The sequence below is a fragment of the Protopterus annectens genome, chromosome 17.part0, assembly GCF_019279795.1.
Source record: "Protopterus annectens isolate FY-2018-M chromosome 17.part0, PAN1.0, whole genome shotgun sequence".
Lineage (NCBI taxonomy): Eukaryota > Metazoa > Chordata > Ceratodontiformes > Protopteridae > Protopterus > Protopterus annectens.
This window is the reverse complement of record NC_056751.1, coordinates 42,290,916-42,308,101: the sequence shown is the minus strand read 5'-3', so window position 1 is coordinate 42,308,101 and position 17,186 is coordinate 42,290,916. Positions and strand designations below refer to the sequence as shown.

Here is a 17,186-nt window from a genome sequence, read left to right as displayed (position 1 = left end):
AGAAAAGCTCCATAAATACATACAGGAAAACTGTTACATTAATCAAGTTAAAGCACTGTTACAGATACAATACATAGGATAAAACTCGTTCATTCTGTCATATATAAATATGATTTGGTATAGAGTAACTATTAGGAAGAAATGTAGGGGAGGTCAAAAGACCTCTTTAGCACATGTTTATATTGCCAGAGTTAATCAAGATTTTGGAACTTTTTAGTCATGTCATTGCAAACCATGAGTGAAACAACTGCATGTTTACCTCATTTGTTTTTCATTTCATTTATCATCTACATACATAAATAGAATGCCCCTCTCTTATTAATACTGACATGACATCTACACATTAACATAAATAGTGTATAGCTTTTGTTGTTCATAGAACATAAGTTATGCCAAAGCAGTTTATTAAAACAATAATCTTTATGGATTATTACATTTCTATTTTATAGAATTGTAGGAATTACCAGGCAGTAGAGTCACAAGACTGTTTACACCTTGCTAGTTCCCACTTTCATGTTATCTCCCGCTTCTTAAGAAGCAAAATGCAGATCAGTCCCGAAGATAAAAATTACCCATATAGTTGGCATGAGCAGCACAATCAACTTTCATTTTTCTGTTTTGTATATGGACTAAGGGTGATTCGCCAATAATAGCCATCACAGTTGATATGGCACCCAACCTCATGTAATCCATCCAGGTTTAATTTGAAGGATAATAGGATGTCACTTTGTTTAACTTGCAAGAGAGGTTTGTTCCAGTGGTGGGGTCGGCTTTGGGTAGTCAATTTTTCTCTCCAACATGTTTTATTTCCATGCTGGTGGAGACTGAAGTCCCTAGTTATAGTATTAGTGAAGCTTTTTCACTTGCAAAGGTTCAAGAGATCAAGGAGGATTGGGTCCCTAATGTCACGGAATGCAAGTCATAGATCAGCATATAAGAAACAGAGAAGATGGACAGCACCTCAAACCTTTCCTGGTAAATCAGGATCTCACACCAAAAAACTTCTTGTTTAGTAACTTCTGGCCCCTTTCTAGTTGCTTAATAAGTCTAGAAAGGTGCATCCTGAAGATAACATTGTGTCAATACTTAGGGGAATGATAACTTCTTTTGACTTAGATGATATGGCTTTAGATATTGGTTGTAGTAGCAGGATTTTCTGACTACTGCTGCTAAGTGGTGGTCACAGGAGCGGGAATTATCAAACCAGGTTCCAAGATCCCCGACCACTTCATTGTTGAAGAAAAGAGCTTCTTGCAAAATGTGACAGTAATACATTTTTTTTCACATTTAGTTTTAGCCATTTTCAGTACACCACTTGTTTATGAGTGGTAGTTCCTGATGAGTTTCAGTTATCTACAAACTTAGTTAACCAAACGCCCTGATTCCTGGTATGGAGACTGATGAAGTAGATGCAGAAAAGGGGGAATCCCAGTACTAAGGCACCATCACAATTTCTGAGGTGGTGCCTGTCTCCTTAACTCTGTAGGTTCTATGTTCTAGCCAGTTAACTATCCACTTAACCATGTGTGGATTTACTTTTAAGGCACTTAACTTGTTTGTGGTGCCAGCATTGGATGTAGTGTCAAATGCTTTGGCCAGATCAAAATAAGCTCTGTGAACAGAATAATTACTGTTTAGAGCCTATGTGACGACCTCAAAAAAATTAACTAAATTGAGTAGGTAGGATCTCCATATGACAAAATCAGACTGAGCTGAGTTTAGCCTGATAAGGGTTTTGATATCATAGTTTATGAGGTCTGATATGAAGCATCCCATGGCTTTGCAAAATCAGACTACTCAGGGTAAGGAAGCTATAATTTTCTGGGTCTGTGGTAGGATCACTCTTGTGTAGGGACATCACAGTAGTGCAGGACACTTTGGGTACAAATCCTGTAAGCTAAACTCAGGTTAAACAGTGTAATAAGGGACATCATAAGGGCATGTTTGACAATATTAATTAGGCATCCAGGAAAAGTATCAAGGATCACGGAAGTATTATTTTTGGTTTTAGAAAGTATCATCAGTATGTGTTCCTTAGTGATACTATGAGGTGTAAGGTATTCAGGAATTTGCGAAATTAAGGTACTTGTTTGAGTATAGTTTGCACTAAATTTGTCAGTTAGCATATTTACTATGTCTACCGAGAATGAGAGGGTGGTGCCATTTTGGATAAGTTCAAACCACTGCTAGATGTTATTTCTTAACTTTCCTAATCTAACTAAAGAAGGATTTGTAATTGACTGCAGAAGTTAACTTAAGTTCAAGATTTGCCTTACTAGCAATGATAGTAGCTTTTAATTCCTTACTAATATTTTTGATGCAGTCTTTATATGAGGAATTTGTATCTGTTTTATGATGTAAGAAGTTTTTTTTTCTATTGTTAACGACTTTATTTAAGCTGTTTGAAAACCTGTAGTGTGTTCTTAAATGTCCCATTAATTTTGACTCTAATATTGATGGGACCATACAACAATGGATAGCATTCACTTGGAGTGGTCCAAGTGAGCCCACACCCATGATCTGACATTAGGAGAGAATGTAGCCTGGGCATAAGCACGAGCTATGTTTAAACACTAAATTAGGTGAATGGGAGAGGGAAAGAGTAGTATTAGCATGCTACATTAAAAGGGGGAAGTAGTAAGAGGGAATGTGCTAGAGACATGTGTGACGCCCCTGCACTGACCCAGTAATTAAGGAGCCTCAATCCTCACCACTAACACCAGTGAGGGACATGCACATTGGGAGGATAACAAGTATACACACAGTAAAGTACAATTTCCCTTAAGAGCACACAGAGATCACAGTAGGTCTGGGGCTGGTTTCTCCCTCTCACTCCAGATCCCCAATAAAACTCCCCACTGGCACAGCTATAGGGTTAAGATCTCAGCTAAGTGGTCAAGCCAAACCCTCCAGCACCCTCTCTGTCCAACCACTGCTTCGTGTCCCTGTCCAAGTAGCTGATATACACACACACTTTGAGATTTGATTTATATACAAACACACAGACACTCCTGGAGAAGGCTGGCATAGGTTTACTAGCTATGCCCCATTCTGCCCAGACTATAAGGTAGTAATCACTACCACCAGTCACCCTTTATCAGCTGCTTTAAGACCCTTCCCAAAGGGTGACCAATTCTGCTGTATATTACTATTATCCAAATGGTAATTGTGTCCAAGACTAAGGCTATTCAGGAGTGGCCTATACAGTGTCACCAAATATATATGCAAGTACTCTCGGAACTTAAATATCTCTATACAAACCAGCCACAATTAAAATGTTTAAATATATTTAATAATAAAGAATAAAAGCACAAGACAATACTCAATAACTCAACACAGTGACAGTAGAGTTCAGAACCACGTGAAATATTTTAAAACAACATTGCAGGACAGTCTTACATAAATACAGAAAACATCTGAACTAATCTTGCTATATTCCTATTTATCTCTAAGAGAGATAATATGATCTAAGTCTTACTTATATAGCCAGGTAAATACAGATGAGAAGTGCTGAAGATGGATCCAAGACAAGATACAGCATGCACAGACTTTCTCTCTGAGATAGTTCTTAAATTAATAATACACATTACTGCTGAGTTTGCTAGATGACATCACTATTTGACACCTGCTTCTAGTTCCCAGGCTAAACAGATACCAACAGAATTTAACATTTCTCTGTGAAAAATACTTCTTTCAGAAGTTGCCCAGAACTGGAAGTCATAAAAATGTTAAACATTACAGTTGAAACCTGTAATTATTTCTGTTTCCGGACAATAGAAAGAGCTCTTAGCTCTAGACATTCTGTCTTCTTGCTGAAACTGAGAGATAACACAGTCGTAAACAATGTCGACTTATTTTCTTGAGGGTTTGCAAGTTAACTCTGTATGTTCCAGCCTTTACCATCAAAACATACATTTGCATAGGCATATAGTTTATACACATTTCTGCTCTTTTCCAGCAGGGTACACTGTAGTTACATTCTTGAAGCTCAGCATATAACATACAGTTTTCTTACATTTGTAGGATAAGCATGCAAATCATATTACTGTCCAGAAATGACACAGAATTATTTAAAACAATTCCAGCTAGCTGGGCTGGCAGCCTTCACAACAAGATTTAATCTGCTGTATTATAGGAGAGAGATGGTGGAAGTGGGGACCATCCTGCAAATTAATATTAACATACTATATTATAAGGGGGAAATGAGAAGAGCAATACCTTATGAATGTGCATTGACATACTGTACGGCAAAAGAAAAGCAAGGTGGAGAGCTAACAGAGACACAAGAATTAGCATATTCTATTGCACAAGAGTGGGAGTTAAATAGGTTCAACCCTAGATATGAATACTTTGGTAGCTATAGTGTCTGTAATTTTAGTCTGCACTAGATGTGAATATGGTGATGTGCTGATAAATTAGTAATAAGGGTTTATATTTCAAATGCAGGAAAGATGAGTAATATATGTAAGAGTTTGAAATGCTGAGACTCATTGTGAGTCCTGGAATGTGAAGACTGAGTGACTGAAAATACAGACTTACTTATACTAAGTCCAAGATTGCCATTTCTTGGAGTATTCCCTTTTCCACATAGTATAACCGTCTCGTAGTTTATATGTGTATATGCATGTGTGTGTATGTATGTATGTATATGTATGTATATATATATATATATATATATATATATATATATATATATATATATATATATATGTATATATGGGTCTATGTTGTATTATCTGCAAAAGTGCATTATATCGAAAATGCACTTTCACGGAACAAAAACAGTAAAATGTAAAAAAAAAATAGCAAACTAAACAGTATTATGCAGGAGGGCAAGCCCCCCTGCACCCCCCACACACCCCCTACTTTATTATTCTCACTCCAAGATCACACTACAGAGGGGAAAAGGGAATATTCCCTTATCCTGTCTGTACTACAATCTCAACAGGAGTTTCCTTAGTTGTACATCAACAGTATATGTTGATGTACAACTAACAGTACATGCAAACTGCATGTTTTTTTTTCTTCAGCGAAAGTGCATTTTCGACAAAATGCACTTCGCTAAAGTGTGTTTGATAAAGTACGGTTCAACAATACAAATAGGACCCATATATATATATATATATATATATATATATATATATATATATATAAATAATAGATAGATTCATAGATTCATAGATTCATAGATTAGTACTAGGCTAGCTGCCCTTTTGAGCCATTTGAAGCCTAGCCAGTAAGCCCCTTGTGAGAATCAAACGCTGCACCTTGTCTCTTTAAGGTAAACACCTTAACCATTATGTCATCCTCCCACCATATATATGTATATATATATATATATATATATATATATATATATATATATATATATATATATATATATATATATATGGGTCCACCTGACAACGTCGACAGCTCAGAACGCCGACACTGAGAACACCGACGCCAGAAGATCGACAACTGAGAAGACCGACAGATGAAAACACCGACGCTGAGAACACCGACATGGGAAAAGGCTGTGTAAGTATGCGGTAGTGACGGACGTTAGGGTGCGAGTAAGGTAAGTGTGCGATATTGATGGTCTGTAGGGATAGGGGTGGGTTAAGTGAGTTAGGGTTAGGGCGCGGGTTAGGTAAGTGTGTGGTAGTGATAGTCTTTGGGTTAGGGGCGGGTTAAGTGAGTTAGGGTTAGGGCACGGGTTAGGTAAGTGTGCGGTAGTGATAGTCTTTGGGTTAGGGGGTTAAGTGAGTTAGGGTTAGGGCGGGTTAGGTAAGTGTGCGATAGTGACGGACGTTAGGGTTAGGGTTTGGGTTAAGGTTGTAGATAGTTGTGTATGTGAGGTTTAGTGTGGGTTTGTAAGGATTTTGGTGTGCTTGTGTTGTGTGTGTGCTTTTGGACAGGGGATTTGTTTTGTTTGTTGATTGTCATTATTATGGTGTGTTGGGCATGTGAGGTTTCGTATTTGTGAACTGTCGGTTATGTGGTGTCAGTGATTTCGTTGTCGGGCATGTGAGGTTTCGTGTTTGTGAACTGTCGGTTATGTGGTGTCGGTGATTTCGTTGTCGGTGTTGTGATGTGTCGGTGTTGTCAGGTAGACCCATATATATATATATATATATATATATATATATATATATATATATATATATATCTATATAAAATGTATGTATGTAAAAGTGTATTGTGTGTGTGTGTGTTTATGTTCAGGCAGTGTGAGGACCCCCCACACACACACATAAAAAATGTAAAGGAGAAAAGCAATGTACAGCGTTCATGATTTTCTGTCTTTTTTCAGGCTTCAGCTTTGTGAGTCTTAGCATTTCATTAGTGAAATGTGAGACATAAGCATAATGTTTCTACACTATTCCTATAGAGTTTCTCTACCCATTCCATCTGGGAAAGCCATCTGCTGTATATAACAGAGGTTTCATCTGTGCCATGAAGACATTTACTTGATTAATTCCTTATTTATGAAGCTGACATTATATGAACTAGTATTTGGCAGATCCAGATCACATAACATAAGCCATGCTATGCCACCTTTGAATTTTTGTATCAGTCCTAGACTAATTCACTGAAAATTTAGAAAAAGGTTGTATGGCCCATTAGTGTTCGTTCTTTAAATGTTTGCTTTAAGTAGTTAAAACAATCAGTTATCAGGGAATTAAGTGCCCTGAATTTACTGGCCCTCAAGTTAATTAACTGGAATTGAGGTAAAATCTCCTTGTAATCATCTGGGAAAAAGTAGTATCATTTCTTCATCTCATGCAGGAATATATACACATACAACACATGCTACACACACACACACACACACACACACACACACACACACACACACACACACACACACAAACAAAATCACTCATAAAGCACAAGCACATATGCACAAAGACATGCATAGGTTGCATTCTGAGGCTAAAGCATTGACAGACTATACCTGTTATCAGTTTGTTCTGACCTTAAGCTTGCAGTGAAGATGCATGACTTCTGTTAACAATGAATGAGCCCTTTCTCCTTTGTTTATTTAGACCACTGTAGTAGACATGGTGCACAATGTAGCAGACTGTATTTCCTGGATGAAGGAACATGGGCACAAATATGGAATACATGAGGCAAGTATAGTAATGTGTGTTGTTTGTTCATTATAATGCATTTATTTTGCTAAGTAGTGCTACACAGATGCTGTTGTCTTCATTGCTACGTTTCATAAAAAGCATTCTTTATTAAACATGTTTTTTTAATTCTAAACAGATTATTGGAAATGTTAAGAGGGAAGGAGTGGGAAGAAAATCAAAAGCAATCTTCAAGTAGAATATTAACGTGTTTAGTTTATGTTTTATTTACATTAGTCAGACTGGTAAGCCATGACTGGTATTTACTATCCAGAAATGCAAATCTTCAAAGTAAAATCAGGTATATTCGACTGCACTAGAGTATTTACAGCACTTTCTGCAAAGATCCTTTTCTAGTGGGAGGAACAGTTAGGTAACGTCTTCTTTCTTCCTCTCAGATGGCTTTTTAGTTCAGCTGCTGTCATGCTTGCAAGTTCATATCTCTTCTAACGTGTCATTAGAGAGTTCACGTGTTCAAAGTGTAAAGAGAACAGATTTCAAAGTGTATCTGCAGTAGTGTTTGTGTCTGGGACCTATTCACAATGTCGACAATCAAAAGTGCCCTGTGATCAGTGACTAGAGATGTTTGGACCTAAATTTGTATATAGACACTCGCAGGGATTAATGTGACACAGCAAAGCACTGGTCAGAGAACTTAATTTGTGATTTCAAGCCGGAGCAAGAAAGGCTAAAGACAAGAGAGTCAGATCCAAACCTAAACCCAAGCTTGAGTGTGCAATCATTCCACTTTTGGCACAGTGACCTCCATTATCCATATTAGAGTCATCATTCTCTGCATCATCTGTGAAAACTACAGAGATGATCAGAGAGACACCCCCCTCCCAAATCTACCCATGCAATAAGACCTAGGGAATGGCTGCTTCATTATCCCATGTACAGGATTAAGGTCCTGTTCCACAAGACTAAAAGGAGTGGCCCTTCAAGTCCCTGGAGCAGATCTGTTGGTCTGAATGCAAGTCTGGGGAACTGATTCCCTTTGCTTCCCTCTGAGTTATAGATCATTCAAAGGTGAGGTTTGAAGTGGTCCCTACAGTACTTCCCAGTACCAGATCCAGGTGCTTGGCTTTCCCTGGCCCTGTACTGGAATTTGCACTTTGTTTAGTTCATGGAGGAAGATGTATGAGTGGGTGTGAAAAAAAATACTGGCACTGTGTTTTGTAGGGGCCTCATGTACCCTAACCATATCTACAGAATGAGCTCCCCCCCAAAAAAATTTGACCATTATGTTACTCATCTTTGTGACACACTTTGCCTTCCCATCTCGGGCACTGACTGGTTGAGACAGTCGCCTTATCCCTGTGGCTGTTCAGCTGTATACAAGTCAGAAAAGAAAGAAAGCTGTGTTCTGGCAATATAGATAATGAATTGTCATTTGCTGATAGTTAACTTCCCATGAATTTTGGGCCCACTGTCTCTGATGTTGATCTGGCCATTTGTCAAATCTCTGCCCATTCGTTCGTAACCAGGCAAGAGTGAATTATGGCATGGCCATCATATAGGCAGCCATTGGGGTAATTTTGCCTTGTGCTTTAATATGCTCCTTGAGTGCTGAATAAATGATGCAGAGGTGAGGGTGCAGTGAATGTAGAGTGTGAACTTCATTTGCTTCAATAGGTGATGTATTGCTTCAGATAACCCCACACTCCCTAAGTGGATAGCTTCCACTAGGACCCTCAACACCACTGAGGATACATTAGTGGAAGTTGCACCTCATACCACCAACCTCACAGTTCTTCCCCTTTCTTGAATGGCTCCGGCAGTGCATGGACTACCAGTCGAGCCTGAATAGGCTGTGTCATTGTCAGGGCTCCATCCCACTATACCATGGGATCAACTGCATGAACTTGTTCTTTGGCAAAGCCCTCAGGCTTATAAAGTCCATCTCTGTTCTTCTCATCCAGAGTGCATAACTATATCTGTATGAGATAGAAGAAGGAAGAAACGCAAGTTAAATCCCCAAGCCACTTTTATGAAGGATACTGTCTGCTACTTGGAAAGCTCCAAACTCAGATTTTTAAAAACTCGTACACTGATCTTGAGTGGTCTATAGTTCTCACCACATGTCCTACAAGGTAGTTAGAGTATAGAGCTAGAGAAGTTTCTTTAATGGTATGGTTATCAAAACACTTTGTCACTCTACCACCTAACGAAGTAGGAACTTATAGAGTTGGTCAGGAAACTAATCCATTCCTTTCTGACTCTGGGATTGGAGGCACTAGATATCCTATCCCACATGTCCCATTTCAGGTCTTTCCTTATGGCAAAGCAATTCTTCCAAAAGTTTTCTTCCCTTCCTAACTGTGAGGATTGGGTAGGTATGAAGTTGCTAGATAATACTGTATTTTCAGTGGCCTTTCATACAGATTGCCGAACATTTACAGAATATAATCACTGGCTCATTGATAAGCCATACTAGGCCTTTTGGATGATGCTTTTAAAGGTGAGACTGCCTTTAGGGTGCTGTTTCAGGAGATCACCTAAGATGTCCAAACCAAGTGCAGGGCAATTTTTATTATACAGGGCACACATAACTACTGTGCTTTTCCTTTCTTCAAGACATTGTAGTGTATTAGAAAGAAAACTAAGTATCACAGCAAACTGGATGTTGGGCAGTTCATTTAAATGTACTGAAATAAACCAGGATTTTAATTACAAAGTAATGAAAACACACATTCAAACAATGTCAAAAGAAGATTTTTTTTGTTTGAAGCAAGCCCCTACATGCACAAGTTGAGGGGCTGTTTATATAAGCAGCATTTGTTGTGAGATACATATACCTGCCATATTTGTAAGGAACAGGTCAAGAACATTTTGACCTCTAGTGGCCTATATGAATATTTAATCCAGAATTTTTTATTTATGAACTAGAGGAATTTTTGAGTGTAGCCTATATTTCAGGTATAAGTCTCTCAGTTCATTGACTGGTAGTTACCCAGGATGATGGTGTTTTAGTGTATGTGGAGTTCATACAATGTATTTAAGAACTGGAGGTCAGTGAAGGGTTCAACAAGGGGTGATCTAATAGTTGGTATTATTTAGGCTGGGTGAATCACAATAAGTTTGGTATGATGGCCTCTGGGAATCTGCCTTGATGTAACGTGAGCTTTAAAATATGTATACTTGTATACTCCACCACAGTTTCCATCAGGTCTAAAGGTGTGGTAAGTGCAAAACCATGGTGTAGTGGGGGTGCTTGCTGCACTCTTGAACCAGGATTCAGTAATACTATTAAGACATGAATTTGCTCCAAATACAGGAGGGTTTCAAAGTCTGATAATTTGTTGTTTGGAATCCTAGCATTGAGCAGCACCACATTGTTATTGTTATGTTTGCTGTTTTTTTTTTTTTTTTTTTTTTTTTTTTTGAGGTTACAAATTTCACTAGTTGGACTCTGCCTAAAATGGCAGCATGGGAGCAGCAAAGGCTTTTGTTATAGTGGCAGTTATCAGAGAATATATGTAAGATTCTGCTGTGATATTAAGGAGAGGATCAAAATAAGACTTGTTAAACTATTAATTTGATTATGCATAATAAATATGGGTAGCATTAAGTTGTGTTTAGAAGTTTTATATTTATATTTATATTTCATTAACTTGTAGAAATCTTAATGCCAGAGCTATGTGAGCAGAAACTTGCCCACACAGGGATATAAAAGCAAGAATGACTGTGAATAGTGATTTATGGAGAGCTGCGATGGTTGTCAGAGGAAATCTGTGAGACATTACTGCCTGTTATGTGAATGGAGGGGTGTGGGATTGGAAAGAGTCAGCTTGAAGACACAAGACAGTTGTAGGCAGACTGATGATGTGTTTAGAAGTGTTCTGCATGCAAACAACATGTTATATTTGGGGAGAGTGTGTAAGGGTTGAGTGGAAGATGGGGTTTACAGTTCATTATGTGGTACATAGGAGAGCTGACTAACCAAACAAAGGGACACAGTGGTATTTAGTGGTGTATCAGGTCAGAGACGGTAAGGGTGCCTATGTTTCAGTTGCTGAATATGAAGAAAATTGAGCAGGGGTATTGGCAAGGAAAGTTTCTGTGCTGATGTGGAACAGTTGTAACAAGGGGGGGGCAGGAAAAATACTTGAGGTGCTGGTAAATAATGATGAGGCAGGTAATGTGGGGGAAGTTGGGAATTGTAAGGGGGAGTAGATGGGTTCTCTGATGACTGAGGTTGCAGTTATAGTAGGAACATTTAACAGACCTAATGTTGAAGAGGGAGAGGTGTTTAGAGACTATTTTGCACAGGCAAAGAGGCTGGGGAAGGAAGGGGACAGAGTAGTGATAAGCAGTTTATTTAACGTGATAATCAACCTTGAAAGGGATTATGTTGTTTGGAGAAACAGGAGTTCCATAATAGTAGCCAAACAGATCTGATAGGCTTGATGAGTGTGATATTAGTGAATGTCTAGAGAGTAGTGAAAGGAGACAGCTTTCACTCTAAAGGGATAAGAAGAGTTAGATACGTACAATAGATTGTTTTTTGTTGATAGTAATGACAGGGAAGGTAGAAGCAGTAGAAATAGAAGGCACCCTAGAACACCAAAAAGGAAAAAAACTAAGGGTAATGCTGCTCAATGCCAGAAGTCTCAATCTCAAGATGCACGCACTCGAGGCCCTTCTCAATATGGAGAACATTGATGTCTGTGCTGTGACAGAAACCTGGTTCAAGGCTCCTGAGAGCACCCCAGCACTAACAGGTTTCACCTCATATCATACGTTCCGGCCCCAAAATCCGGACAACACCAAGAAAGGAGGGGGGGTGTCCATATTCATAAAGGACACCCACACCTCAAGGTTGGTGGCAATGCACGATGCATCGGAGACCATCCAGGTGCAATTAACCATAGGCAAGACTGCTCTGCAATTTGTAGCATGTTACAGGCCACCCTCTCAAACTCAGGAACCTCACATGGCCTTCCTGAAAACATTGGAGGGATAAATGTATCTCCAAACACCATCATACTAGGTGACTTCAACTACCCTAATATAGACTGGGAACACTACTCAAGCCCGAACACTCTAACCCAAAGATTCCTGGAGTTCATAAACTCAAATGCCATGGAACAACTAGTCACCATCCCCACAAGAGGTGAAAACATACTTGATCTCATCATCACGAACATGGGATCAAAATGTTCAACACCGAAGTATACCCCTCACTGGTGAGTTCAGATCATAAACTAATCTCGCTGGAGGTCCTCATCCCGCCCCCCCCTGAAACAAAAAGACCACAGTGAAAAACTTCTCAAAAGCCGATTTCACACTTCTAAAAACTAGTGTGGCCTCCTTTAAGGCCCCTGAGCCAGTGGTAAACATTACTCAAACCGCTGAATCACTTACAAATGCCTTCTACCAGCACCTACAGGACTGCATGGATCAGGCAATCCCAAACAAAACTAAGACTCTCTGTACCAAAGGCAAGCGTCCAGTCTGGTGGACCCCAGCCATAAACAAGCTCTACAACAAAAGGAGGAAGCTACTACAAGATAGAGCAAAATCCTTGAAAGGTAAGACACCTTTGATCATTATAAGTAAAAAACTAAGAGCTCTCATAAAATCATCCAAGGCAAATTTTGAGAGAAAAATCGCCAAGGACTCTAAAGACAATCATAAGGCCTTCTTTAGCTATGTTAGAAACCTAGGAGGAAACTCCCAGATATGCTCAGAATTAGTTCAAAATGATGTGAAAATTACTGAACCTACACACATTGCTAACATACTGGCTGACAGGTTCAGTGCAAACTTCTCCCCCCCAAAAGGAGAGATATCTATTCCAGAGGATTGTAGCCCCCCAAACATCTCCAACGCCCAGGTGAGAACTGCCCTCACTAAGGCAAAAAACACAGCATCCATGGTTCATGAACTCAACGAGGAATTAAACCCACAGTTAGGACAGCTGTTTAATCTTAGCCTCACCTCAGGAACTGTGGTCCCACTTCATAAGGGCGGTGCCTCCACAGACCCTGGAAATTACTGCCCCATTAGCTTGACAAGCCTTATCTGCAAAGCCATGGAGAGGATCATAATGGAACTCATAAATAAAGACATAGGGAACTTGCAGACTTTGGGTCCAACCCAGTTTGGCTTTGTCAAAGGCAGATCCTGCCTCTTAAACTTGGTTGACTTTTTCGAGACAGTCACCAAGGCCATTGATGAGGAAAGGCAGTCCATACAGCCTACCTCGACCTGGCAAAGGCCTTGACACAATACCCCACTCAGGTATCATCGAAAAACTCATCAGCTTGAATGTAAACCCATACATCACAAGATGGGTTGCAAACTGGCATAGCGCCAGAACCCACAGGGTCAGAGTTGCTGGAGCCATGTCAGACTCAAAGCCTGTCACAAGTGGTGTCCCACAGGGCTCAGTCCTGGGTCCACTCTTGTTCGGCATCTACTTTTCTGAAGTACAAGCAAACACAGGAGGGTTATGGCTGACAAAGTTTGCAGATGACTGCGCCATAGTCGAAAACACATCTGACACAGATATCCTCCAGAAGGGCCTCACAGAAACGGATAACTGGTGCCAGAGCCATGGCCTGAAGTTAAACGCCAAAAATGCATAGTCATACCCTTCGGGAAAAACAAGGTTACTAGCTACCATATAGGTGACAATCCACTGAGCACAGAAAAAGTCATCAGGGATCTGGGGACCCAAGTTGACAGTAGTCTGTTTGACACTCATGTTGCTAAAGTAGTTAGGAAAACCTTCTATATCGCCCACCTGATCATGAAGGGATTCACATCTAGATCAAGGGAGGTCATCGTCCCCTGTACTCATCACTCATTAGACCTATGATTGAGTACAATGCCCGAATGTATCTGACCAGACACCTGATGCAGCTTGAAAGGCCCCAAAAGTTCCTCACCAAAAGGATAAAGGGTCTCAAAATATGTCTTATGCTGCCCGACTGAAAGAACTCCAGCTTTATTCAGTCTCATACCGCTTGCTCAGAGGTGACCTGTGCCTGACATATAAGGCCATGTCAAACCCAGATTTGATGAATATGCTTCACCTCAAAAATCTAGATCCCTCAGAACCACAAGGCGGGAGACTTAAACCTTGACACGGTTATAAATAGAACGTGCTGGAGGGACAGATTCATCACCCAGAGACTCCCTATGCTGTGGAACAAAATCCCGGTACATGTGAGGCAGAGCACCTCGCTGGCCTTGTTCAAGAGGAATCTTGACCAATGGATGGGAGATCGCAGATATACCCCAGGGATTACTTCAGTGTCACTGCTTGACAGAGGCACAGAAAAATGATAGGCATAGTTTTTATTCAAACTAAAGGGGTGGCGAAAGCCACATAACTATGGGCTAGGCTTATAAATGCCCTTGGGCAGATAGCCTAGTATGAACCTATGAACCTATGAACCTAAGATGTATTTCAGATCATGGACACATTAGGATGGTATGAAGGAGTTTTAACGAAAGAAAGTAAATGGGTATCCATGGAAATGAAAGGATGAGAATAGATAACAGGATGGTAAAACTAGAGATTGCAGGAAAATATAAGGAAAGAAGGCATTGAGCTAGTACAGTGGGAAAGTAAGTTAAGAGCAGCATAAATATGAAGAATTATGTACAGGCAAGCACAATAAATAAAATGGTAAGGAAGCAAGGGCAACCTTAGAGGAAGGATATCGGAGGGGATAAAATATATATTTTAGGGCTATAGGTGAAAGTACGTTAGAATTACTGTTTGAGAAAAGAAGAGCACTGTGATGTGAGAAAGATAAGCTTCTTACCTGGAAGAGAATGGACAGGAAGGAATACATTACAGTGTGTGCTGTGTTAATAATAAGAAGGGAGTGTGCAAAGTGGTGGCGATAGGAAAGGTGTTTCAGGAATCATGTCAGGGGTTTACCAGATAAATGGTGAAGGTAGTGCTGAGAATAAGGCAGCTATGTGTTGGATGAGTATACACAGCCAGGCACTGGATAAGAGGCAAATGGGGGAATTTGGAAAAAATGTGAAAATTGGGAGATAATGACAAAAATACATCTTTTAACTTCAGCAAAGCTTCATGTCCAGTTTTCCAGCATATATCTGTAAGAAGGTAGAATTGGAAGTGGCACAGGTATTAAGTCAAATCATTTCAAGAAGTACTGTAAGACAGAGCTTTTTCTAATCTTAATGAAGAATGCATTGCTGATTGTTAGCAAAAGGTAGGGGAGGGCCTAAAGGACCTTGCTAATTTTCATTCTATCTCATCAATAAATGCAGTTGCCAAGAATTTCTAATTGGTGTTTACAACAAGGCTGGAGAAAGAAGTCCCACAATTTATTGAAACTGGGAATGTATGTTTTTATTAAGGGAAGGACAACCACCTGGCTGTGTGACCATTGTCTCTAGGTGATAGTCACTGGTGATGTGACACCCTAATCCTATGTACAAAGTAGAAAAAAGGGGCTGATGCTAATCTACAGATAACTGAAATAGGCTAATGGTGCTTGAGGAATGCATGGACAAGTCTGTGAATAGCAAAGGCAGTGTTCCTATTTGAAATTAAGTAAGCTTTTTGACATGGGTGACTGAGAGATCATAGCTGTGATTATAGTGGGAGCTAAATTTAGGCATTTAACAATGTGACCAAGGCATTTGAAGTAGATTTAAGTTTTCAGTGTATGGTGAAAGTGATAATGTCAGATAAGGAAAAGGAATGAGACAAGGGTGCTTGCTCCAACTATTTTTCCCTCTGCATCATTCTTTTGGCACTCTGCCCAGTGCCCCACATCTATTGCTATGTCTACCAGTTGCCTACTTTCCCCCAGACTTTCTCTAATAGTGGTGGAGCTGACACAGAGCTTAAAGATGTACTGGGGGACTGACTAACTACAGTGGATATAAATGGTTTACACACCCCTGTTAAAATGCCAGGTTTTGTGATATAAAAAATGAGACCATAATAAAAAATGTAACATATAACCTGTACAGTTCAATTGAAAAACAAACAAATCTGTTAGAGGAAAAAAAATATAAAACAAAAAACATACAGTAAGCTGGTTGCATAAGTGTGCACACCCTTAAACTAATACTTTGTTGAAGCACCTTTTGATTTAATTACAGCATTCAGTCTTCTTGGGTACACACCTGCCATCAAGTAAAGAGACTCTGATTAACCCCAAATAAAGTTCAGCTGTCCTAGTAGGATTTCCCTGTCATCTACTCAGCTGCCTGCTGCAGCAAAAGCCATGGTTCACAGAGACCTTACAAAGCATCAAATAGATCTCATTGTTGAAGGGTATCAGTCAGGAGAAGGGTACAAAATAATTTCTACAGCATAGGATATACAACGGAACACAGTGAAGAGAGTCATCAAAAAATGGAGAAAATATGGGACACCAGCGACATTGCAAAGAACTGGACGTCCCTCCAAAATTGATGAAAAGACAAGATGAAAACTGGTCAGGGAGGTTGCCAAGAGACCTAAAGCAACACTGAAGGAGCTACAGGAATTTCTGACAAGTAATGGTTGTGTCCTACATGTGACAACAATCTCTCGTATTCTGCATATGTCTGGGCTGTGGGGTAGGGTTGCAAGATGGAAGCGTTTTCTTACACAGAAATACATCCAGCCCCAGCTAAAATTTGCAAAACAATATAGCAAGTCTCCCAAAAGCATCTGGGAAAATGTCTTATGGTCTGATGAGACCAAGATTGAACTTTTTGGCCACAATTCCAAAAGGTATGTTTGGCGCAAAAACAACACTTTGCATCACCAAAAGAACACCATCCTCACGGTGAAGCATGGTGGTGGCAGTATCATGCTTTGGGGTTGCTTTTCTTCAGCTAGAACTGGGGCTTTAGTCAAGGTGGAGGGAATTATGAACAGTTCCAAATACCAGTCACTTTCGGCCAAAAACCTTCAGGCGTCTGATAGAAAGATGAAGAGGAATTTCACCTTTCAACATGACAATGACCCCAAGCATACATCCAAATCAACAAAAGAATGGCTTCACCAGAAGAAAATTAAAGTTTTGGAATGGCCCAGCCAGAGCCCAGACCTTAATCCAATAGACAAACTGTGGGGTGACC

The 17,186-nt window shown here is 39.8% G+C and overlaps 1 protein-coding gene across 1 annotated transcript in view; it reads left to right on the top strand.

Annotated features, from left to right (window-relative positions):
- The window catches only part of LOC122791820 (probable isoprenylcysteine alpha-carbonyl methylesterase ICMEL2), a 437,113-nt gene that overhangs the window by 257,690 nt on the left and 162,237 nt on the right, over positions 1 to 17,186 (top strand). The window contains exon 6 of the mRNA XM_044059777.1: positions 7,032 to 7,115. Coding sequence (XP_043915712.1) covers positions 7,032 to 7,115 — 84 coding nt within the window. The remainder of the gene's footprint in view (positions 1 to 7,031; positions 7,116 to 17,186) is intronic.